We start from the raw sequence: 23,934 nt of genomic DNA on the forward strand, positions 1-23,934 counted from the left end.
AAGATGTGCTGCCAGTAATTAACAGAACTGGATGAGGGAGGAAGGGCTGAGGTACCAATCGTTACTAATACGGTTTGCATCGGCCTGTGTAATCTGGCTGGTGCAAACAAGTGCTGATGGATGTGTTATCATTAATGAGTGCCGAAACATCGGACAGTGTAATAGGGCCCTTCCACAGTTTTTTCCACTACTCACAGCTATTAGCTAACCCACTCCCTCATTCCCCACAATATTGTATGGAGGAAGACATATACTACATCAGTGTGGCAGAATCGTATTTTTAAGTTGTAAGGGTGGCCACCCAGGTCTATGCTTAAAAGGGGTTCTCCGGGAATTAAGAAAAATTAGATTTTTTGTACTCACCGTAAAATCCTTTTCTCGTAGTAGGCATTGGGGGACACAGCACCATGGGTATATGTCCAACTACCACTAGGAGGCGACACTAGACATAAAAAGTGTTGGCTCCTCCCCGTTGGGCTATACCCTCTCCACAGACACTAGGCAGCTCAGTTTGGACCAAAAGCAGTAGGAGAGAGAAGAAAGGCAAGGAACCAACAAGTCCCGTACCGGGAAAGATCAAGAGACCAGCCCGGAGAAGCTGAAGTAAAACAACATAGGGAGGGATCTGTGTCCCCCAATGCCTACTACGAGAAAAGGATTTTACGGTGAGTACAAAAAATCCAATTTTCTCGTGCATGGCATTGGGGGACACAGCACCATGGGACGTCACAAAGCAGTCCCCGAGGGTGGGAAGAACAACCATGCCACCTGTGGGCATACAGGTGCGGGAGAACCATGTGACCCAACAGGAGAAAAGCACGGAATAGGCAGGAAGCCTCATAACAAGGGAGAAACTCCAAGGAGGCCACAGTGACGACTGCCAGCACCCCAGGACAAATGCCTGGGAGAAGGTCCCAAATGCAAGAAGAAGGCAAGGAACACCCAGCTCAGCCGAAGGCTGGAGTGAAAGTAGGACAGCATTGCATATCGGATCTACCCAACATCCCAATTGTCTCAGGCGAAAGCACAAACAGCCTGAGGTCAACCCCTGAAGGGCCAGGGGAGCAAGGGAAATTGGAATCACTGAAGGCCAAACGAGAGAGTGAAGCTATAGCAAGGCTCACATGTGAATGGAGCAGGTCTCCTCTCACCGCAAAGCAGGTGAAAAAGCTAAGCGCCCTATTGAAAGGAAAAGATCCTAAAAGGCGCTAAGGGAAACCGCCAACCCCTGGAAGGGGAGGGGGTTGTAGGTAAAAACCAGGAAAAGAGAAAAGACAAGACCTGCATCCCCAACCAGGAGACGAGGAACGAACCTCTGAAAACAAAATATCGCTGAGAAGCGCAAGACCGGAGAAACTCTGGCGAAACTCATTATCAGGGAAGAAGGGAACCAGATGCAAGCCCAGGAAATCTCAGCAGGGGCACACTGGAGAGAGGGAAGCCATAGCAAGGCTCACATATGAAGGGAGCAGGCCTCTATATCTCGCCGGGAAGGGAGAAATAGTGCCGCACGGAACAATAGAGCCCGCCAGGGATACTGGATACAGCATCAGGAGATGGTGTAGGGACTCTACCCATGAAGGGAGCAAGGTGGCTGGAAACAGACAGGTGCAATTGCTACGGCAATTGAAGGCGGCCTGTGTATCTCGCCCGGTAGGGGGAAATAGTGCCGCATGGAACACCTAACCAGTCAGCAGGAACTCTACCTATGAAAGTAACAAGGCAGCTGGAAACAGACAGATGTAATCGCCACGGCATAGAAGCCGGCCTGTATTCTCTGGTACAGGCATTACAAAAGAACCTTTAGAGGCCGAGAAGGGGAGCCAACCCTACAAGTGGCGTTTGCCTGAATTATCAGCTTGCTAAAACATAGCCCCGGATAGGGGCCAGGAAGGTCTGTCGTGCACAGCCTACGAGGGCGTACATACCAGAGACACCGCGTAGGTGTCCCAGTTGCTAAGCACGGTGACGGCTGCCTTACCTGTGCGGTAATTACCTGTGCAGGCAGGAGGGCGCCATCTGAAAGTCCACTAGAGGGGCACCAAACCTGGTAGGGTAGGTACCACCATGCACGTTTGACTTGACCACGCAGAGGGATTCTGCACGGTGGAAGACCGCCTGATGCTCTGTTCCGAGGGAATCGGTGCAGAGGTGTCCCCAGAGGCAACTGACAGAGAAGGCTTCGTCACCAGCCTCCGGCCTGTCCTGGGGGACCCGAGGATGTCGGGGAGGGGTGGAAGCTAGTTGAGACCACCCAAGGGTGGTCCATGGGCTACTCCTTGCGTGACCCTGTATCTTAGCGTGCGCGTGGCTCAGGGGGGAAGGAGACCGCAATTTGTAGGTAGCGCTCCAGCGAATCCGCCAGGGACTGAAGGATCGCCATGGAGAGAGCCCATTCGCGCGGGGTGGGGGGGTGGGGGAGCCCTACCACGTGGAATCCTCCGTAGACAACGGACGCACGAAAATCGTGGCGATCCGATACGGAGGCTGGGAGAGGAGGCCCCATAGAGCAGCAGGGCTGACCTATCTAACCCCGGAAACAACAGTTCCCAAGAGGTGCTGCAGCAGCTATATAGTAGGCAGGAAACCTCATGCAGGTGGCAGGGCTGCAAGAGAATGCAGCAATAGAGAGGGGAGAGAGGGAAGGGGCCTGTGGAGCAATTCAGCCAGAGGCTGCCTACCGGACCCCAGGAGTTGTGCAGCGCACCCAGCGCAGAAGATGGCGACCGGAGATAGCAGGAGCCGGCGACCGGAGAAAGAAGGAGCCGACAGCCGGAAAAAGAACCTTCCCTCAGAGAGAGCAGAGAACCTGGGGCCGGCTTGGCAGGCAGAAGAGGCCCCTCCCAGGCTCCCCCCACGGAGGGGAGGAGACGGAGTAAGCCCGGGAAGAGAGAAAGTGGGCGGGGAGTTGCGGCCTAGTAGGCCCGAAAAGCCGGGGACTAAAGTAATGGAGCGCGGCCGGGAGCGAACGGCCGCGACCGCGATAGTGCCCCAGAATTGCCGCGACAAACGGGGGCCAGGTGGGGGAGAGAGCTGAGGAAGAGACCCCCAGGGAGAGAAAAAACGGAAGGCCAGGGGCCTCAGGGGCCAGGATACAGCTGAGAGAAAAAACCCACAAGCTATGTAGCAGAGGCAAGGCAGCTTATCAGAGGCAAGGCATTGTCCCACACAGCAATAAAAGCTGTATCATGTATCTGGATAGGGAACATGAGGGGGGAACGCGTCCAGGCCCGGGAAGGAGGGTGGGATCCCTAATCTAACATACTCACCCTCAGACGTCTTCAGGCGCAGCAGTAACAACCCCCTCGGCGGACTCAACACGGGAACCGTGGGACTGCCGGAATTCCACTGCGGAAGCAGATTTGGGGACTGGGTGGCTGCCAGGTACCTGAGTACGCGCCCGCAGGGGGGCAACTAAAGTTGAACACGATAGAGCCACCCCTGCCGCAGGCCGAAACCTGCAGAGAAAGAAAAAATGATTAAAGAAAAAATAAAATAAAAAAGTAGCAGGATGACCTGCACAAAAAAAACAGGTCAGGTCTGCCTCCTATGGACACTAGAACAAAACTGGGCTGCCTAGTGTCTGTGGAGAGGGTATAGCCCAACGGGGAGGAGCCAACACTTTTTATGTCTAGTGTCGCCTCCTAGTGGTAGTTGGACATATACCCATGGTGCAGTGTTCCCCAATGCCATGCACGAGAAATGAAAATACCTAAATATTATTACTTCATTATAAATATATTCCCAAATACCTTACATTAGTTATAATGGCTTATTTTGTCTGGGGAGCAATCATTAGGAAAAATAAAATGGCCGCTGTCCTATTAGCACACACAAAACCTGCCCTAATCACACAGCAGGAGAAGTTACTTCACAACACTGAGGTAAAGAGTTGCCTTATCCTCCTCTCCTGCTTGTCAGGGATTATCATCCTGAATACAGTTTAATATGGTCATCAGCTGAATCTCTGTAGGAATGGAGTTCATGAGCAGATGTGGCTAATGAGCAGCAGTACTTGTATGCAGTCTCCATTACCACAGCCCCACATTACCACAGTCTGTCCTGTCCATCCTCTCTGTACTCCATTTCTACATAGAAATGCTGTCTTCAGCTGAAGATCTTCTCATCTGTATCCAGGATCATAATCCCTGACAAGTAGGAGAGGAGGCAGCTCTTTACCTCAGTGTTGTGAATTAACATGTCCTCCAGTGTGATTAGGACAGGCTTTGTGTGCACTAATAGAACAGCGGCCATTTTATTTCTCCTGATGGTTGCTCCCTAGACAAAACTAGACATTATAACTAACGAAAGGTATATGGGAATATAAGTAATATTTAAATATTTTCATTTTCTTAATTCCCGGAGAACCCCTTTAATAAAACGGATCTTCTGCTATTTGGTGTCAGAATGGGAAGACTCAAATACCACTAAGAGTCAAGCCTTATCTACACGTCAGTCTTTTGGTCAGTGATTTCCATCAGTGATTGTGAGCCAAAACCAGGATTGGAGGCTACACAAAGATAAAGTAAAATGGAAAGATCTGCACCTGTTCTTTGTTTAGAGCCGCACCAAGTTTTGGCTCAAAATCACTGATGAAATCACAGACCGAACACCGACTTGTGAATAAGGCATCAGGTCTTCTCATTCTTTTGCCCCTAGACTAAATTTTAAGATTTGAAGCACCGCAGACAAAATGGATCTCGTTAACTTCTAAAACTTAATATATCAAGACACAGGTGTAACATATACGCACATTTTATAAATATTTTAAATAACTAGATTTCTTGTGCATGGCATTGGGGGACACAGCACCATGGGTAGATGTCCAACTACCACTAGGAGGCGACACTAGACATAAAAAAAAAAAAGTGTTGGCTCCTCCCCGTTGGGCTATACCCTTACCACAGACACTAGACAGATCAGTCTTGTTCTAGTGTCCGTAGGAGGCAGACCTGACCTGCTTTTTGTGCAGGTCATCCTGCTACTTTTTTATTTTATTTTTTCTTCAATCATTTTTTCCTCTCTTCTCTGCAGGTTCCGGCCTGCGGCAGGGGTGGCTCCATCGTGTTCTACTTGAACTGCCCCCCTGCGGGCGCGTACTCAGGTACCTGGCAGCCACCCAGTCCCCAAATCTGCTTCCGCAGTGGAATTCCGGCAGTCCCACGGTTCCAGTGTTGAGTCCGCCGAGGGGGTGGTTATTGCTGCGCCTGAAGACGTCTGAGGGTGAGTATGTTAGATTAGTCTCCCACCCTCCTCCCCGGGCCTGGGCGCGTTCCCCCCTCTCCCTTCCCGGATACCTACATCTCTCAGCGGCCATCCTGGTTCTGTACCCTGGCCCCAGAAGCCCCCTGGCCTTCACTTTTTCCCTCTCTGGGGGTCGCTTCAGTTCTCTCCCCCACCTGGCCCCCGTTCGTCGCGGTAGCTCTGGGGCACTTCCGCGATCGCGGCCGTTCACCCCAGGCCACAGGGTACGGCGAATATCCACCAAAAAAAGGCTGAAGAGCGGGCCAAAACCATGTCCAGAAAGGCCTCACAGATGTAAGAGCTAGCGTGGGAAAGTTGCACTGCAATATCCGAAAGTTCCTCTGAGGAGTCCCCCGAGGCGAGGCCCTGACGTAGCTTGTTTACCCACTCGTTCATAGCCTTGCTGACCCATGTAGAGGCAGACACCGGGCGTAGGGCAGTGTCAGCTGCTTCAAAGGCAGATTTGGCAAAAGATTCCAATTTCTTATCCATGGGGTCCGAGAAGGAAGCCCCATCCGCCATAGGCAAGGTGGTATTCTTAGCCAGGCGGGATACCAGAGGGTCAACAACAGGAGAGGAGGAACACTTCTTTGTCAAATCCTCTGAAAAAGAATATACTGTAAGACGTCTAAGCATTTTGACAAAGCAAAACGCCTGTCAGGGAAGTTCCATTCCTTGGAAAAGGAGGAATCAAACTCCGGGTGGTTGGGGAAAAACTTTTGGCGAGGGACAGGATCACCTGAAGGAAAAACTAGAAACGGCAGATGAGGGCGTAGGGTCCTCAACCTGTAAGATTTTTTTTATACAGGCTGCAATGAGATTGTCTACCATAGCGGACAGTTTGGAAGACTGGTCCTCCATTGAGACAGTCAGCGTCTGACAACTTATCCTCAGAACACACCTCTTCCAATGAGAACACGTCAGAGCGAGACACCCTGGGAGGCGGCGGGAAGATTGAGGAAACTGGGGACGCATACGCCCTTCGAGGAGAGGGTGGTCTGGCCGGTTTTCCAGGACTGCCACGATGGGGAGTAGCAGAGGGGTCCCCAGAGTCTGACTGGTCAGAGGGTGGCCGCGCGGCCAAATGCCCCAGCATTTCCACAATGGCCCTGTTGGACTGGGAAACGTCCTGCACCATCTTAGACAGAGAACGCACCCACTCCAGCTCTACCATGGGCTACGCAGGGGGCGACTGGGACAGTGTCAGAGCCACTTGGCGGTGGAGCAGAGAAAGAGGATCAAAGGGGATCCAACTGACCAGGTGGGAATTTTGAGCGACAAGAAGCACATGCAAAATGTCGCACAGAAGTGACAGCCGGCTTTGGGGCCTGGGTTCGGACATAGTGAGTACCTGTAGTGAAAAATGTAGGAGGGCTAAAGTTAGACCCAGTAGGAAGGGATGGGGGGGGGGGAGCGCTTTCCCAGCCTGTGTCCCTTACTGCACCCTGTCCTGAAAAAACCTGGAGTCCTCCCGAGCAGGAGATAGGCGGAGTCAGAGGACAAGCGCGAAGAATTTGCACCAGGAAGCTAGATTGAGGGGGGAAAACGAGGTGAACTCATGCCCCCCCCAATGGAGTCGGCTGCCTGCAATAATTAAAAGGAGCGCTGGAGCACCCACTGGAGGACTTTCCTTCTCACCCCCAGTATAGCGGTGTTGCCGAAAGGAGCCCCGGCCAAGCGGAGTTGTCGGCCGGGTGAGAAGTACCCGCGGCGAGCAGGCCTTAAGTAGGCCGTAATAGAAGCCGGGGCCTCAAATTTACAAGCCGCCCGGCGGAGGAGAGAGAAACAGGTAGGGGTGGGCGGGTGTGCGTCCCGGAAGGGAGGGGGGGGGGGGGGGTCGAGTTTGGTTGGTGTTGTCCATGACAGAAAGAAGTTTGGCAAGCACAGAGGGCCCCCTTCACCTCCTACCCCCACAGAAGAGCTGGGGGTCATCCACAGCAAGTAACCTGAGAAGGGGGAGGGGGGTTGGAGCCAGAAATACTTACCTGTCTGGCGTGTTCTGCCCCCCTGGTTCCAGCCAGGTCACCACCTTCGGTGTGTGGCCCCTTGGAAAGGAGTGCTACACCAGAAACAGAGGGGACTTGTCGTGGGTGGCCGTGGTGACCCGAATGCTGGTGGAATGCAGAGGCTTTAGGAACCTCTGGTCCTCCTTGTCTTCTGGAGACCGGGAAGGAGCAGCGGGTTTGGGAACCCCCTGGTCGCCCGTCTCCTAGGACTGCCTGTAATCCCGCTAGAAGAAAAGAAAAAAGGAAGAAAAAAATAAATAAAAAAATCATCAGACCTGCAAAAGCAGGGAGGTCTGCCTCCTACGAGCTTAGTCCCTGTAGGAAGGGTATAGCTGGAGGGAGGAGCTCACACTTTTGTGCTTAGTGTCGCCTCCTAGTGGCAACAGCTATACCCAAGGTCAAGCCTGTGTCTCCCAATAATACGGATGAGAAATTTAGTTTCCCTAGGGTGTTTTATAATTTTTCTACATTGTATGACTGTGTTGGAATGGAGTCATCACATTTTCTATTTCGCGAGTTTGCAAGTGTGTTTGTTTCAATAAAACTTTTCCATTTTTTAAATAAGTGTTTTTTTTTTTCTTTGTTATTTAATATATCTATTCTCTCCATACACATCATGTATTTCATTTGGGATATAACTTCTGAAGTTGTTGCGGTTGTCTGGTGTATCCAAGAGTTCATGATACATCTTTTAGCTACTAATAGTACGGAATGTGTTATTTGTGATGTTTGATTTTCTCCGTCCTGTTCTTTGTAATGAAAAATATATGATATTGGGTCTAGTGGTATATTTATTTTCCAGTGTGGATCCCTTGTTTTAAGATGATACAAAATTTTTACCATGGACATATTCATCACCTATACTGGGAATAGATGAAAAACATTGACAGGGGGAAACATATATACATTTTTTTTTTTAATGCCTTACCTGCCAGGATTTCTCCTTAGTTGCCAAAGTTCTTTGAATAAAAGACTTCTCCTCAACAAATCTCTGTTTTTCCATGTGGCTTTCAGTTTGCATTGTCTTTATGTAATTAGACATAGTCATTTCTTTATGTTCCAGTTCATCTCTGAGGGGAGCAAAAGAAAACCCTTACCATGGATAAATAAGGAACAATTTAAAAAGTTATAAGGAGATACTGTATTGCTCCAGTCAAAAGTTGTATTCCGGTTGACGTAATCCCCTATCCACAGGATAGGTGATAACTAGCAGATCGGTGGGGGTCCTACCGCTAGGACCCCCAAAGAGCACGAGAACAGGGACCCCGTACCTCCTGCAGCTCCCCTAAAATAACCGGAGCAGCCAGTTACACATACGCAGCCGCTCCATTTATTTCTATGGGAGTTCTGGAAAAAGCAGAGCGCTATAAAAACTTTAACCAACCGGAATACCCCTTTAAAGAAAGTTTAATGAAACTTGTTTTTAAATTATACCTCAGTTTGGAGGTTTCCACCTGAAGCTCTTTCTGCAGTTCCTTTTCTGATTTTTGTAGCAGCTCTATCGCCAGTGCTTTTTCCTCTAGCTCAGAGCGGAGATGAGAAATAGTTGCCTGTTCCTGGAGCAGGACTTTGTACTGTTCTGTCGCTCGTTCCTTCTCACGTAACAAAGATCCTTTTAAGTCTTCAGCAATGGAAGCTTCCTGCTGTAGTTTATACTCTAACAGTTCAACTAGAAAGAAATATATTCCATTTCAGCCATTTGAAATTACACAAATGTTAGACTACATTATTTAAAAAAGTACGGTCACCTCTCCTGCCATGCCTGTTTTAGTAACTACGGTACTTACATTCCCCATGCAATAAATTGTGAAGCATCTATTCTTATTAGAGTATGTTGTGACATTCCTCTATCATTCCTGCTAGAAATTTATGAATAAAGGTACACCTGGGTGTTACAAGTTTGGGGTGTGTCCCTGCACACCCAGCTGTACCTTTCATAAACGTATAACATGTATAATAGAGGAACGGTGCAACAGAGTGAAAAGATTAAATACTTCAGAATTGCCATTACATGTGGAATACAGCCGTTTACTAAAACATACATGTCAGGAGTGGCGACATGTTCTTTTTAACATGATCCATGAATTCCGAGCAATTATTTTTTGGGATAGGATATCAAATTCTCCATCTGCATTCATCCGTATCAATGTGGCCATCATAGGGGCAGCTTGAGTATTTATTGGTGCGGTGGGGACTACATACTTATTTGGCCAACCCAAATAGAATCCACAGAGGAAATAAAAAAGGGATGTGTGTCAATAGACAAACTGGGAAATGACGGTCACCCATATAAGGCTACTTTCACATATGCATTTTTGCAGGAATCGGCATGGACCAGCAAACACACTTATGTCTAGATAAAACAACTGGCAGAATCAGTTATGAACAGATCCGATTGTATTATTTTAAAATAGCCATGACGGATCCGTCATTTAAACAATTAGAAGTCAGTGGGCGCCGGATTGGTTTTCTTATCTGTCCGAGAAAATGGATCAGGCACCATTGACATACATTGGGTTTCATGCTGGATCTGTCTTGCTACGCACAGCATGCTGGACAGAAAAACGCTGCTTGCAGCCGTTTTCTATCGGGCATGGGAATGCAACCAAACGAATTCTGGTGCATTCCATACAGTTCGGTTTTTGTCCCCATTGAAAATGAAGGGGGACGAAACGGAAGAGTTTTCCTCCGCTATTTAGATCCTCTGCCAGATCTCAATAGTGGAAAGGAAAGATGCAGATGTAAAAGTAGCCCAAGCTCCTCCGGAGGGCAGCGACTAGTCATAAGCCAACATCCCCCTCCCACAGCAACTGGCACAATACAGAAGAAAAAAGGTATATAGAGCATAACAGATAAGCTTAGTACTAAAGTAGTTGCATGAAATGTACTTTCTGCTATGAAAGCCGAATAAGGCTAGAGAGACACGAGCAAGTTGAATGCAAGGAACTAGCAGTCTGTCTCCGTGAGAGGTCCTGTTCTGACCTCTGCTCCTCTGACAGGATCATGCAGTATTAGGCCTCATGCACACGACCGTTCAGTTTTTTGCGGTCTGCAAACCACGGATCCGCAAAACACGGAAGCCGCCCGTGTGCCTTCCGCAATATGCGGAACGAACAGGCGGCCCATTGTAGACATGCCTATTCTTGTCCGCAAAACGGACAAGAATAGGACATGCTATATTTTTTTTGCGGGGGCCTCGAAACGGAGCAACGGATGCGGACAGCACAGAGTGCTGTCCGCATCTTTTGCGGCCCCATTGAAGTGAATGGGTCCGCACCCGAAAAACGGTTGCGTGCATGAGGCCTTATACTGATTTTTAATGCTGTGTAAGGCCCCATGCACATGACCGTAGTATCTGTCCACATCCGATCTGAATTTTTTGCAGATCAGATGCAGACCTTTTCATTTTAATGGGCCTGCAAAAGATCTGTATGTTAACACGCCCATGTGTCTGGTCTAAGCGTTTAGCTGGCTAGAATATAGGCTTTTCTACATGGGCAGTCAGAGGGCAAACACTAGGGATTACTAAGTGCATTCCTTGCTCATTCGCAGCATTTACATGTATGTACTTTTATGAACGATCATTTATTCTCACACAGTTTTCTTGTTTGTTGGCCACACATTCCTATTTAAACAGGACTATGTCCAGCCAACAAGGATTTTTGGTGCCGTATGAAAGACACAATTACATTTGCTTATTTGTCAGGTGATAGGCAGCACTCTTACACTACACAATAATCAGGAATAAGTCCTTATAGGAAAGCTTGTTCCAGATAACTGTCCTGAACGGTCTTTATAACAAACAAGCGATAAAGTCTTACCTTGTCTGCGTAGCTGATGTTCTCTCGTATGTCCTTTTTCCTCAGTGCTTGTAAGAGTATCTTGCAGTTTTTGAAGTTTCTCCTGATTTTGCAGATGGGCCACACGCAACTGTGAACGAAGGTCCTGAATTTCAGACAGCAGACTACTGCGATCAACAGCAAGGACATGCTCTAGGACAAGACGTTTCTGCTCCGCCTGCAAATAAAGAATTTTTCTTTTTTCCCCTCATTGAAAAAAAAACACTTCAAGGAATATCATCTTCACAGAAGTATTTAAACCAAACCAAAACGACAAGTATTTTCAGTCTTTGCTAACCTGTTCCTTTATTAAATGCTCCACTTTTTCCGACAGTAAGTCTTTGTCTCCTGAGCCATGGCGAATATCAGACTGAAGCTCCAATCGCAAATATTCTCTCTCACTTTCCAAAAGTGCCTGCACACTCTGTAGCAGATCCCTTCTCCAGTCCAAGGTGGTGCTTTCCTAGTATTAAAGAAATGAAAAAAAGTAAAGCAATCTCATAATTTAGGGGTGCGTTGTAAGTAAAATATAAATCATTCTGGAAGCCACGTTATGAAATGTCAGTACAAATATTAGTGATCTTTTAGACCACAAACTGTTGAAGTGGGAGGTAAAATTATATCTGTAACATAGAAAAATGCAAGGCAACACAAACCGTACCAAAGTAAGGAGTGCCCGCAGTTTAGATGCAACCGTCAAAGCATACAAAAAAAGAAAAAACTGCAGCACTTCCAATAAGTGAAAAAAAATGTGGAGTCCTTTATTCACCCATGCGACTAGGACCATTCTCAAGTCAGATATATATCACTACCCATCTATAAATCTCTATATCTATATATCACACTGTAAAGCAGAGCAGCACTCCAAAGTGTTTATTCACCCATAAGTAACGCAACGTTTCGGCTCCAACATGAAGCCTTTCACTTTTTTTGTATATCGTGGACAGTCACACATTTAGAAACTCTGTACCTTCTCTCCTTTGTCTGCAGCCTGAGCTAAGGCGGAACTCAGTGACTGGATAGTTTCTTGCAAGCGCTGTTTCTCCTTCTGCCAAGTATCTATGTTAATCGCAAGTTCAGAACTGTCTGCAACGGCAGACTTAACCACAGGACGTTCCGACAACTCTAGGATTTTGCAGCTTTCCTCATGAACCAAATTCAGCATTCTCTGCAAAAGTGATGACATACAAGGTGGTTATACCTGACATTTTAACAAGCAAACATTGGCCTGATTTTACCATTGAAGTTGCGCCTAAATTCTGGCTTAGGCCTTATTCACATCTAATTTTGTCTTTTCATTGTTTTGCTCTGTTAAAGGGGCCTATGGACTTTAACAGAATCTGCACCTGCACCAAGTTTACAATATCTACATTATAGAGAAGATTAGTAAATTTGGCCCAGTGTGTTTTCAAGATCATGAGTAGTGGCCATTCTTAAATTTATTCTACACTGTGTGCTACCCATAAGGTCACACGAGACCTTTGCGGGCATTATAGAATTACATTTTTTTTTTTACTGCTGATTTCTTCTGTAACTGATATATTAGCTCACACAAGAGCTGATTTAGGGTTGCTAATACCTGGACCACAGCGAATGGGATAGGTATTCCCAAAAAAAGTGTAATGAAAGTTTACCTGCAGCTGTGGAGATACCCCAGTGGTGCCCAGTGAATCCATTGTTTGTTTAATATGAAGCAAGTTCTCCATATAATTTAGCTCAGACTTTAAGCCTCCTTCAGGTCTGTAATCTAATAAAAAAAAAAAATTTCAGTAAGGATTAATACACAGAAGGTTTTGTGGGACTGTTTGTTGCAACATGTGCAAAATTGAGGGTGGGGTGAGGGAAAAAGAACAAAAACAAAACAAAAAACACCAAAAGACCTACTCATGTAACTCCACCACCCTAAGGCCTCTTTCACACTTCCGTTGTCCGGATCCAGCGTGCACTCCATTTGCCGGAGGTGCCCGCCGGATCCGGAAAAACGCAAGTGAACTGAAAGCATTTGAAGACGGATACATCTTCAAAATGCGTTCAGTGTTACTATGGCACCCAGGACTCTATTAAAGTCCTGGCTGCCATAGTAGTAGTGGGGAGGGGGGGAGCAGTGTACTTACCGTCCGTGCGGCTCCCCGGGCGCTCCAGAATGACGTCAGAGGGTCCCATGCGCATGGATCACGTCATCCATGCGCATGGGGCGCTCTGACGTCACTCTGGAGCGCCCGGGGAGCAGCACGGACGGTAAGTACACTGCTCCCCCGCTCCCCACTACACTTTACCATGGCTGCCAGGACTTTAGCGTCCCGGCAGCCATGGTAACCATTCTGAAAAAGCTAAACATCGGATCCGGCAATGCGCCGAAACGACGTTTAGCTTAAGGCCCGATCCGGATCAATGCCTTTCAATGGGCATTAATTCCGGATCCGGCCTTGCGGCAAGTGTTCAGGATTTTTGGCCGGAGCAAAAAGCGCAGCATGCTGCAGTATTTTCTCCGGCCAAAAAATGTTCCGTTCCGGAACTGAAGACATCCTGATGCATCCTGAACGGATTTCTCTCCATTCAGAATGCATTAGGATAAAACTGATCAGGATTCTTCCGGCATAGAGCCCCGACGACGGAACTCTATGCCGGAAGAAAAGAACGCAAGTGTGAAAGGGCCCTTACAGTCCTGCAGCAGTCAATTAAAGGGACTGTCATAGAGTAACATCAAGTTACAACAAGTTGTGATTACATCCTTGGAGCAATGATGTGCTGTACCTAATGGCACTAATCTTAAGGGCAGCGACTAGCTGCAGTTATGTACCAGTACAGCATATCATAGCTCCCAAGATGTAAATGAGGGACCACAAAAGCATTGACATTAGGGCAGCAGGGGATTTAAGAGGAGCATGCTTTTTGTTCCCTACTGTCAGAAAATCCCTTTAAGTGTAACTATCATTAAAGACCACTATATGTTACAAATGTCACTTACCCAGTTCATCATATTTCTCAGAACCCATCTGATCTTCCCTGGAGCTCCTCAGGTCATCACAAGAACCATAATCTGTGTGTCCCGCATCTCCTGGCTGAAGGAGAAAAATTTTATTAAGACCCCTGACAAAAATAACCCTGTACAATGACATGCGTGTCATGTTGCAGGCTCAGTCTTGAAGTTACTGCTAATAGGAACTCTTATGACACGACACTGGTTCATCCATACATAAATAATCTTAAAATTACCGGACTAAGTCTCTCAGCGGAGAAATTGCTTCCAGATAAAGATGGAGTGCTGGACCCCAAAAGATCACAATGTTCAGGTCTTTTGATGCAAGAAGACTTCGATCTCATGAACTCAGCACTGTGATCAATACTCAGTTCAGAGAAGGGAGTAAATGCCCCCAGACTGTGCATTGCTTCCTCCTGCTTCCGAACCATTTCAGGGGAGTCCCAGGTACTCAGATCTGTAAGGCTTTCAGAGAAGCTTGTAGCTTTTCCAGGTCTTGAAAGGTCAGGCTTATGTTTAAGATCTTCAGAGTTCATTTTTGGTAAATCCACCGCCATCAATGCAAACATGGCTTCTTGGCTGACCAGAGCATCTTGCAATCTCTTAACCTGAGTGCCAAGATTCTGTGAATGTGTCTGTAACTCTGCCACACCAATCTCTCGCTTCTGTAAAAAGAGAAAGCATTGATTATATACAATTTTAGGAAGTCGGGAAGGATTTTTTTTCCCCCCTTAAGTGGGGAAAATTGACTTCTACCTCACAGGGTTTTGTTTTGCCTTCCTCTGGATCAACTTGCAGGATAACAGGCCGAACTGGATGGACAAATAAATGTCTTTTGTCGGCCTTATGTACTATGTTACCAAAAGACAACTAGAAAGTCAAGTAGATTAAATAGTTAACTGCAGGTAAAAGAATATGCCTGTGGCCCCACAAGTTAATATCTTAATTGGTTCTAAGATCACCATTTAAGCTTTGAAACTTAAAGGAGTGGTCTCACTTCAGCAAGTGGCATTTATCATGCAGACAGAGTTAATACAAGGCACTTACTAAAGTATTGTGATTGTCCATATTGCCTCATTTGCTGGCTGGATTCATTTTTCAATCACATTATACACTGCTCATTTCCATGGTTACGACCATCCTGCAATCCATCAGTGATGGTCATACTTTAACACTATAGGAAAAAGCATCGGATACTCGTAGCCATGGAAACGAGCAGTGTATAATGTGATGGAAAAAGGAATCAAGCCGGCAAAAGAGGCAATATGGGCAATCACAATACATTAGTAAGTGCCTTGTTTTAACTTTCTATATATAATAAATGCAATTTGCTGAAGGGAGACAACCCCTTTAAAAAGGCTATGAACACCTTTGGGGGCAATTTCTTTTAATTATTTCATTTTACTCATTTTGGGTTACAAATGTATTTTAGTTTTCAGCAGTTTTTATCATACAGGGCTATTTTAGCCTAGCTGTGAGCATCTTACTTTCACTTTGAGCTGTTACTTGATGGCTATGTATAGCCCTCATCTCTAAACTCTTAACAGCTCATAAACACTTAGGCCCCTTTCACACGGGCGAGTATTCCGCGCGGATGCGATGCGTGAGTTGAACGCATTGCACCCGCACTGAATACCGACCCATTCATTTCTATAGGGCTGTGCACATGAGCGGTGATTTTCACGCATCACTTGCGCGTTGCGTGAAAAATCGCAGCATGCTCTATATTCTGCGTTTTTCACGCAACGCAGGCCCCATAGAAATGAATGGGGTTGAGTGAAAATTGCAAGCATCCGCAAGCAAGTGCGGATGCAGTGCGATTTTCACGCACGGTTGCTAGGAGACCCGATCATTATTATTTTCCCTTATAACATGGTTATAAGGGAAAATAATAGCATTCTGAATACAGAATGCATAGTAAAACAGCGCTGGAGGGGTTAAAAAAAATAAAATAATAATTTAACTCACCTTAGTTTACTTGATCGCATAGCCCGAGATCTCCTTCTGTCTCCTTTGTTGAATAGGACCTGTGGTGAGCATTAATTACAGGAACAGGACCTTTGATGACGTCACTCCGGTCATCACATGGTACATCACATGATCTTTTACCATGGTGACGTACCATGTGATGACCGGAGTGACGTCATCAAAGGTCCTGTTCCTGTAATTAATGCTCACCACAGGTCCTATTCAACAAAGGAGACAGAAGGAGATGCCGGGCCGCGATCAAGTGGACTAAGGAGAGTTAAATTGTATCTATTTTTTTAACCCCTCCAGCGCTAGTTTACTATGCATTCTGTATTCAGAATGCTATTATTTTCCCTTATAACCATGTTATAAAGGGGAAATAATACAATCTACAGAACACCGATCCCAAGCCCGAACTTCTATTCACAGGATAGGGGGTAATTATTAGATTGGTGGGGGCCCCAGCGGTAGGACACCCACTGATCATGAGAACCCTGTAAATTGACGGAGCAGCTGGCCGGAAACATGTGCGGCCGCTCCATTCACTTATGAGGGAGGGCTGGAGATAGCGGAGTACAGTGCTTGGCTTTCACTGGCACTCCCTTGAATGGAGCAGCAGCTCTATACATTTTTAGGAGGGCTCCATGTGTACGGGGCCCCTGTTTTCGTAATCGGTGGGGGTCCCAACAGTAGGACCTCTACCGATCTAATAGATATCCCCCATCCTCTTTAAAGGAGAGTTCACCATTATTTTTCCGTTCATCTGATCTGCCAGAAGAAAAATAAAGAAAAAAAATAAAGAAAGAAAATAAGAACGGATCCTGGGCATCAGTTATGCACATTTTGCATTCTGCAGGCAGGACTTTTTTTCAGTCTAGAAAAATGGATCTCAAATGGCTCAAACGGATGCCAAAGTGAGCTATAATGTGTTTATGAACTGTCAGGAGATCAGAAATAAGGCTTTCCCGATGGGACACAGTGTAGACACACAGCCTGCTACTAGAGAGTCTCAACACTATAAAGAGAAAGGGGCTGAATTTTTTTTTTCTAATAAAGACCAATTAAAAAAATGATTTTTTAGCTTGCCCCAGGCATGGCCATTGCATATTGAAATTTTGCAACCTGAGGAACCACTGTACTTTGTAACATTTACTATGTTTGTACCTGAAGCTGCTGCAGAACATCTTGGGCTTTGACGTCCTTTCGTTCGCACTCAGCGTGCAACTCCTCTAGTTCTTGCTTCATGTTGGCAAGCTGAGTCTGTGCACTATGAAGATTGGCCTCTCGCATACTTGCCAAGTTCTCTGCAGTATTCAGCTGCTCCTTTAAAGCAACCTAAGGAATACATTGTTTCATAACAAAACAGGAAAGTTATGTCATTCATTGGTATGTGTAATCTATAGACTGCACCTCTGCCATTTAATGTGGACATTGCGGCGCCCATTGGGTTCTATACAAGGTTGTGTGTGTGTTGTTTTTTTAAGAGGACCTGTGAACTACTGAAAGGGGTTGTCCATTATTTTGATATGGATGGCTTATCCTCAGATCAGCTGTTTGAAGAGGCTGTCGCACTCCAGTAAGTGCTGCGAGCTGTTCCTAGACCAGGGACATCACGTACTTCAGTCACATGGCCGATGTTCAGCTCAGTCCCATTCAAGGGAATGGGGCTGAGCTGCAATACCAAGCATAGCTTGTATACAATAGATGCCCAACCTATGGCCCTCCAGCTGTTGCAAAAGTGCAACTCCCAGCATGCCTGGACAGCCTACAGCTATTAGGGTATACTGGGAGTTGTAGTTTTGCAACAGCTGGAGGGCCGCAGGTTGAGCATCCCTGTTCTATACCATGCATGGCACTGTGCTTGCTAAGCTGCAAGGAGACCACAGTGCTCACCGGAGCTCCACTGTCTCCTCAAACAGCTGATCGTGGGGGTGCCAGTGGTTGGACCCCTGCCAATCTGATATTGATAACCTATTCAGAGGATTTTCTTATATTAATGTCTGCAGGATAGGTCATCAGTATCAGACTGTGAGGGGACTGACACTTCCACCTGTTCCCTGCTGCATCTGATTTGGAAGCACAGCTCTGTTCAAAGTGTTAGGTAAGAGAACAGCTGATCGACGAGGGATTCAGGTGTTGCATCCCTATCGATCCGACGCAGATTACTATCCCGATGATAGGTCATTAATATCATTTACCCAGAAAACCCCTTCAACCCATCATGCAACTTTCATTAAGGTTTTAAAGCTGTAAATAAAATTGATAATAGCTGCATGCCTAGTAGCAGTCACATTGCTTTTTTTTTTTACTACATGAAATCCACTCCAGATACGGTTATTTCAAAAAATCTTGCATCAGAGCTGTTCAGGATACTATAATGTTATGGGGTTTCATATTGTAATTTTTTTTTTAACAAATGCTGGAGATCAGAAACTTGCTACTCTTGACAGTAGTAGAATAATGATATTACAGATCAGAGTAATTGCTCATGACACAACCAAGAGGAATAAGGAACCAGATGTACTAGGAGTTGGGCCACAGTATACCAAGAAATCAAGGCTCACCAGAGCAGGTACTGCTTGCAATTCCATAAATTCATCCTCATCAGTCTGTGTCTGCACGTCTCCAGTGAGGATCTTCGCTTTCTCCTCCCAATCTCTGAGAAGTTGCTCCAGATGCTCTGTGTCTCGCCTGTACTCTATACTTTCTTCTTGCAGTTTTTGAAGTTCCATTTTGGCAGCTTCTAGAGACAACGCACTTTGTGCCAGTTTATTCTCTGACTCAGCTAGCTCAGCTGTTTTTTCCTCCTGCATTGTCTGAACTAATAGCTCTTTTTCCATAAGAAAACCATCCTTCTCCATTAATCTGTCTTGGAGTTCTTGCAGCTTAGAGGAGAGGCTGACAATCTGTTCTTCTCGCTCTGACAGACGACTCTGGAGAAGTTCATTTTCCTCTTGCAGACTCCTATGTTGCATTTGAAGAGCCTCCAGTGCTTGTTCATACTGCCTGCTGGTCTGCTGGACATTGTGTAAATTCCTTTCCAGGACCTCAGTTTCAGTGATGTGCTGAGCTTCTTTCTCTTCCAGTTCTTGTTGTAGAGCTTCCAGTTGGGCCTTGCATGAGAGCTTGGTGTCTTCTAGACTGTCTGGTGTTGTGCTTCTTCCTTGTAATTGTTCAGCGCCTTTTCTTAGTTCCCGTTGTAGGTTCCCCACTGGACCAAGCCCCAGCTGATCTAAACTTTCTTGACTGTCACTGATTTCATGCCTGTTTGGACCCAACTGTTCCAGCTCATGTTGCACTTTTTCAATGACTTCATGGAGCTGCTCAACTTCCTCTTCCTTGTCCTTGCGTAACCTGTCTAGGTCGCTGCGAAGAAGTTCAACAAGTGATGTCAATTCTTCCACTTCTGCAGATTGACTGTGTGATGCCTGAATTAAAGAAAAAATTTTAACGTTTTTCCACACACTTCCTTTACAGTAACTTCATGTACCATGGAATCTGATCAACACATTTCATTGCACAAATTAAATATTTCTTTCGTAGTCTGCTGCGACCAAAAAAGATATTAAATTATTTTAGGGGTGGGCAACTCCCAACTCTTTAAGGGCTCTTTCACACCTGCGTTCTTGTCTTCCGGCATAGAGTTCCGTCGTCGGGGCTCTATGCCGGAAGAATCCTGATCAGGATTATCCTAATGCATTCTGAATGGAGAGTAATCCGTTCAGGATGCATCAGGATGTCTTCAGTTCCGGTACGGAACGTTTGTTGGCCGGAGAAAATACCGCAGCATGCTGCGCTTTTTGCTCCGGCCAAAAATCCGGAACACTTGCCGCAAGGCCGGATCCGGAATTAATGCCCATTGGAAGGCATTGATCCGGATCCGGCCTTAAGCTAAACGTCGTTTCGGCGCATTGCCGGAGCCGACATTTAGCTTTTTCAGAGTGGTTACCATGGCTGCCGGGACGCTAAAGTCCTGACAGCCATGGTAAGTGTAGTGGGGAGCGGGGGAGCAGTGTACTTACCGTCCGTGCGGCTCCCCGGGCGCTCCAGAGTGACGTCAGGGCGCCCCAAGCGCATGGATCACGTGATCCATGTGATCACGTCATCCATGCGCATGGGGCGCTCTGACGTCATTCTGGAGCGCCCCGGGAGCCGCACGGACTGTAAGTATACCGCTCCCCCGCTCCCCGCTCCTACTATGGCAACCAGGACCTTAATAGCGTCCTGGGTGCCATAGTAACACTGAAAGCATTTGGAAGACGGTTCCGTCTTCAAATGCTTTCAGTACACTTGCGTTTTTCCGGATCCGGCAGGCACCTCCGGCAACGGAAGTGCATGCCGGATCCCAACAACGCAAGTGTGAAAGAGGCCTTAAGGACACATACTTTCCTCTAACAATTTTTAAAAAATATAAATAGAGATATAATTTAGGTCAGTAAAAATAAAAAATGTAAATAAAAAAAAAAAAAATGAAAAACTACAGGGGAGAAACACCTAAACAACGCTGATCAAGCAAGGTTTTCTTCTGGGACCAAAAACAAATGCAGTGAACAAAAGTGTACGAAAATGAACCCTTAAACTGTCACAGTTTCAACAAACTTTACATAAATCAACGATACAGAAATATAAGATACGAAACTTTGTAATATATTTTATTAGAGAAAAATGCCCCTTTTTAACAAGTGTTTTTGGGTTGCATTTTTACATGCTTTTCTCAGTCCTAATTTTTTCCCCAGTCCTGCAAACAGAAAAAATATGGCCCCAAAAAACATAGCACCTCCAGCACAGCTTTGCAGCAAACAGCAGAAATATGTGGGTGGTAGAAAATATAGCCCTCACCTCCTGCTGCAATCTCAAGATCTGCTCATTTAAATGGTCGATCTCTTGGTTCTTCTCCTGAAGCAGTGCCTGTGGAAGCTGCAAGGTGGAGCTTACAACATCTTTGGGAGCATTTTGGAAGTGCATGGTTGACACTTCATTCTGTAACACCAAATAGAAACGGTTACACCCAAAGTCAATTATATACATCATTTTTTACTCTTTAGATCATATGCTTGCCTTCAAACACAAATAGTCCTCCTGGGATTGCTGTATCGCTTGTTCATACTGCTTACGCTGGATGTCCAGCTGCATATTAAGCTGGAAGACTTCCTCTGTTTTGTTCATCAATTCTTCTCTAAACTGGTCTAGTTGCTCAACCAAGCTCTCAGCCTGTAGAGAAAATAATAAAATAAAAAATCTCTACATTTAACATTATGTTTTAGGGTATAGAATGTAGTTCCAATTTAGGCCTAGATCACGTCAGTGTTGTGGCCACTGACAATTGTGAGGCAAAACCTGGTACAGATCAAAAGACACAGAAGTGCAAATCTTGCATAGAGGCGAAAATCTTTCCATTAAATATTGTCATCTCTGTAAAGGCCCCTCCTGGTTTTGGCGCAATCACTGGTGAAATCCACTGATCAAACACTGACACGTGAACTAGGCCTTACTAACACATACGTACAGTGGGCAGAGTTCAGCTATTCTGATAAAAAGCATCTGCATAGACAGAAGTTTAGAGAATTCAGGTTGGCTGCAGCCACCACTAGAGGGAGTGTAAGGACTTACTGCATATTTCTATATTGAACATATAAAAAAAAATATATATATATATATATTTAAAACAACAACAACATTTTGCTTTAAAGGAAACCTGTCACCATGATTTTGCGCATAGAGCTGGGGACATGGGCTGCTAGATGGCCACTAGCTCATCTGCAGTACCCAGGTCCCATAGCTCTCTGCGCTTTTATTGTGTTAAAAAACCGTTTTGAGTGATATGCAAATTACCTGATATGAGTCCTGTAGCCGGAGATGAGTCAAGCGGAAAGGAGCCCAGCACCGCCCCGCGTCCTCCGAATCTCCTCATTGCCGGCTGACGTCACAGAGCTGGAGCGCCGAAATCTCGCGATGCGTGAGCTAGCGCATGCGTAGTTCGTTCCCTGTGCTGATGCCAGCACAGGGAATGAACATGATGCCGACACTGCGCATGCGCTAGCTCGCGCATCGCGAGATTTCGGCGCTCCAGCTCTGTGACGTCAGCCGGCAATGAGGAGATTCGGAGGACGCGGGGCGGTGCTGGGCTCCTTTCCGCTTGACTCATCTCCGGCTACAGGACTCATATCAGGTAATTTGCATATCACTCAAAACGGTTTTTTAACACAATAAAAGCGCAGAGAGCTATGGGACCTGGGTACTGCAGATGAGCTAGTGGCCATCTAGCAGCCCATGTCCCCAGCTCTATGCGCAAAATCATGGTGACAGGTTTCCTTTAAGCTCTCTTGTGGTGTCTGCAAGTAGCAAGAATACTAGGGTTTAAATAAAAGCTTTATTTTATAAAAGATCTGACCAAAATTAAAGAATTATCAGCACTCAGCTTCGAATCTATATAGTTGAAAAAAACATAAAAAATAGTTGTTATTCCTTGGAGAAATTCACTTTAAAACAAAATCGCCAAAATATTTGTATTGGTTTTAGACAACTATGGGACACATTTTTCAACACCACCATTTGGTACACCAGTCTTGATCCCCTGTGCACCAGAGGGAGAAATGCCTAATTATTAAAAGGTAGATTGCTCATTGATTTGGTGCATCTCTGGCATTCCATGCACCAGAGTAAACTGCGCCAGCTGGTGTAGACTGCAGCTATTATTTACACCATAAGTGGCGCAAAACACATTTTACAATTAAATATTTCACACAAATGATGTGTGTGCCAAGGTCTGCAGCTTTTAAGGAGAATCTGTCAAATTGTACAGTGTCTGAGCTGTCAACGCCACAGAATAGAGCAGAAGGAGCTGAACAGATATTATATATAATTATATATATATATATATATATATATATATATATATATATATATATATATATATATATATATATAGATTTGTGGAAAAAGATTCAGTATATTTGCTCTTTCTGGGCTTTGGAGTCAAGGAAGCGGCCCTATCAGTGATTGACAACCTTCCCTGCACAGGATGTATGCACAGAAAGCTTACTTAAAAACCCAGAATGAGCAGGAACTTAAATGAATGAAATACAGGTTATATTGAATATTTTCCCATAAATCTTTATACAGGGTGTGGCAAAACTTTGTTTTAAACATTAAAAGGGGCTCTCCAAGAGTATAAAATGTCCCCTCATGTGCCGGGCACCACACATGGAATATAGGTAGCCCGCTCCCTGCGCCGCCGCTTCTCCCTGCACACGGAGAAGGGGGGGGGGGGGGGGGAGCCAATGGCAGGCGTTTGGGGACAAGCCTCCCTAGGCCAAGGGAGGCTCGTCCCTGTCTGCCATTGGCTCCCACCCAGACACCAGATGTTTTCATCGGTGTGCAGGGAAAAGCGGCAGCGGGGCAACCAGAAGCGATATAAGTACATTCTGTGTGGGGTGCCTAGTACATGAGGGGACATTTTACTCTTAGAGAACCCCTTTAAACCATGTGCATCTGGCAGAACGGTGGACACACACAACACATCATATAAAAGCACTTTAGGAAACTATGACCTTGCTTAACGCCTAAACAGGTAAAGTTAACTGACGTCTAGTGTGCTTCTGAGTAAATTCTATCCAAGAATGATATATATCACATGACCTCCTTCCGATTGGAAAACACTGAGCTGAATTCAATATGTTGGATTTCAAAATGGTGGCCAAAAAAGTTTCCACCACTAAATAATGCAGCCTCCCTTCCTAATTAAGTTTCACACATTGAAAGTGAATTTTCTAGAAAGAACACCAGTTAAAAGGGTGTGTCTAGACCTCTGCTCTGCTCAGCTCCTTCTGCAATTTCATGGTGACAGGTTCCCTTTAAAGCCAATGAGAAATCTCCACCTTTATGTTAAATTATTATT

The 23,934-nt window shown here is 45.9% G+C and overlaps 1 protein-coding gene across 5 annotated transcripts in view; it reads right to left on the bottom strand.

Moving 5' to 3' along the window:
- PCNT (pericentrin) overlaps window positions 1-23,934 on the bottom strand; it is a 134,218-nt gene that overhangs the window by 26,698 nt on the left and 83,586 nt on the right. For all 5 annotated transcript variants that reach the window (XM_040441679.1, XM_040441677.1, XM_040441678.1 and 2 more), the window contains 12 exons: window positions 21,096-21,248; window positions 20,877-21,017; window positions 18,602-19,465; window positions 17,202-17,372; window positions 14,306-14,734; window positions 14,058-14,151; window positions 12,724-12,836; window positions 12,060-12,257; window positions 11,388-11,552; window positions 11,072-11,267; window positions 8,685-8,919; window positions 8,179-8,320 (listed from right to left, as the gene is read on the bottom strand). In XM_040441679.1, coding sequence (XP_040297613.1) covers window positions 8,179-8,320; window positions 8,685-8,919; window positions 11,072-11,267; window positions 11,388-11,552; window positions 12,060-12,257; window positions 12,724-12,836; window positions 14,058-14,151; window positions 14,306-14,734; window positions 17,202-17,372; window positions 18,602-19,465; window positions 20,877-21,017; window positions 21,096-21,248 — 2,901 coding nt within the window. The remainder of the gene's footprint in view (window positions 1-8,178; window positions 8,321-8,684; window positions 8,920-11,071; window positions 11,268-11,387; window positions 11,553-12,059; window positions 12,258-12,723; window positions 12,837-14,057; window positions 14,152-14,305; window positions 14,735-17,201; window positions 17,373-18,601; window positions 19,466-20,876; window positions 21,018-21,095; window positions 21,249-23,934) is intronic.

The sequence above is a fragment of the Bufo bufo genome, chromosome 7 (genome assembly GCF_905171765.1).
Source record: "Bufo bufo chromosome 7, aBufBuf1.1, whole genome shotgun sequence".
Classification (NCBI taxonomy): domain Eukaryota; kingdom Metazoa; phylum Chordata; class Amphibia; order Anura; family Bufonidae; genus Bufo; species Bufo bufo.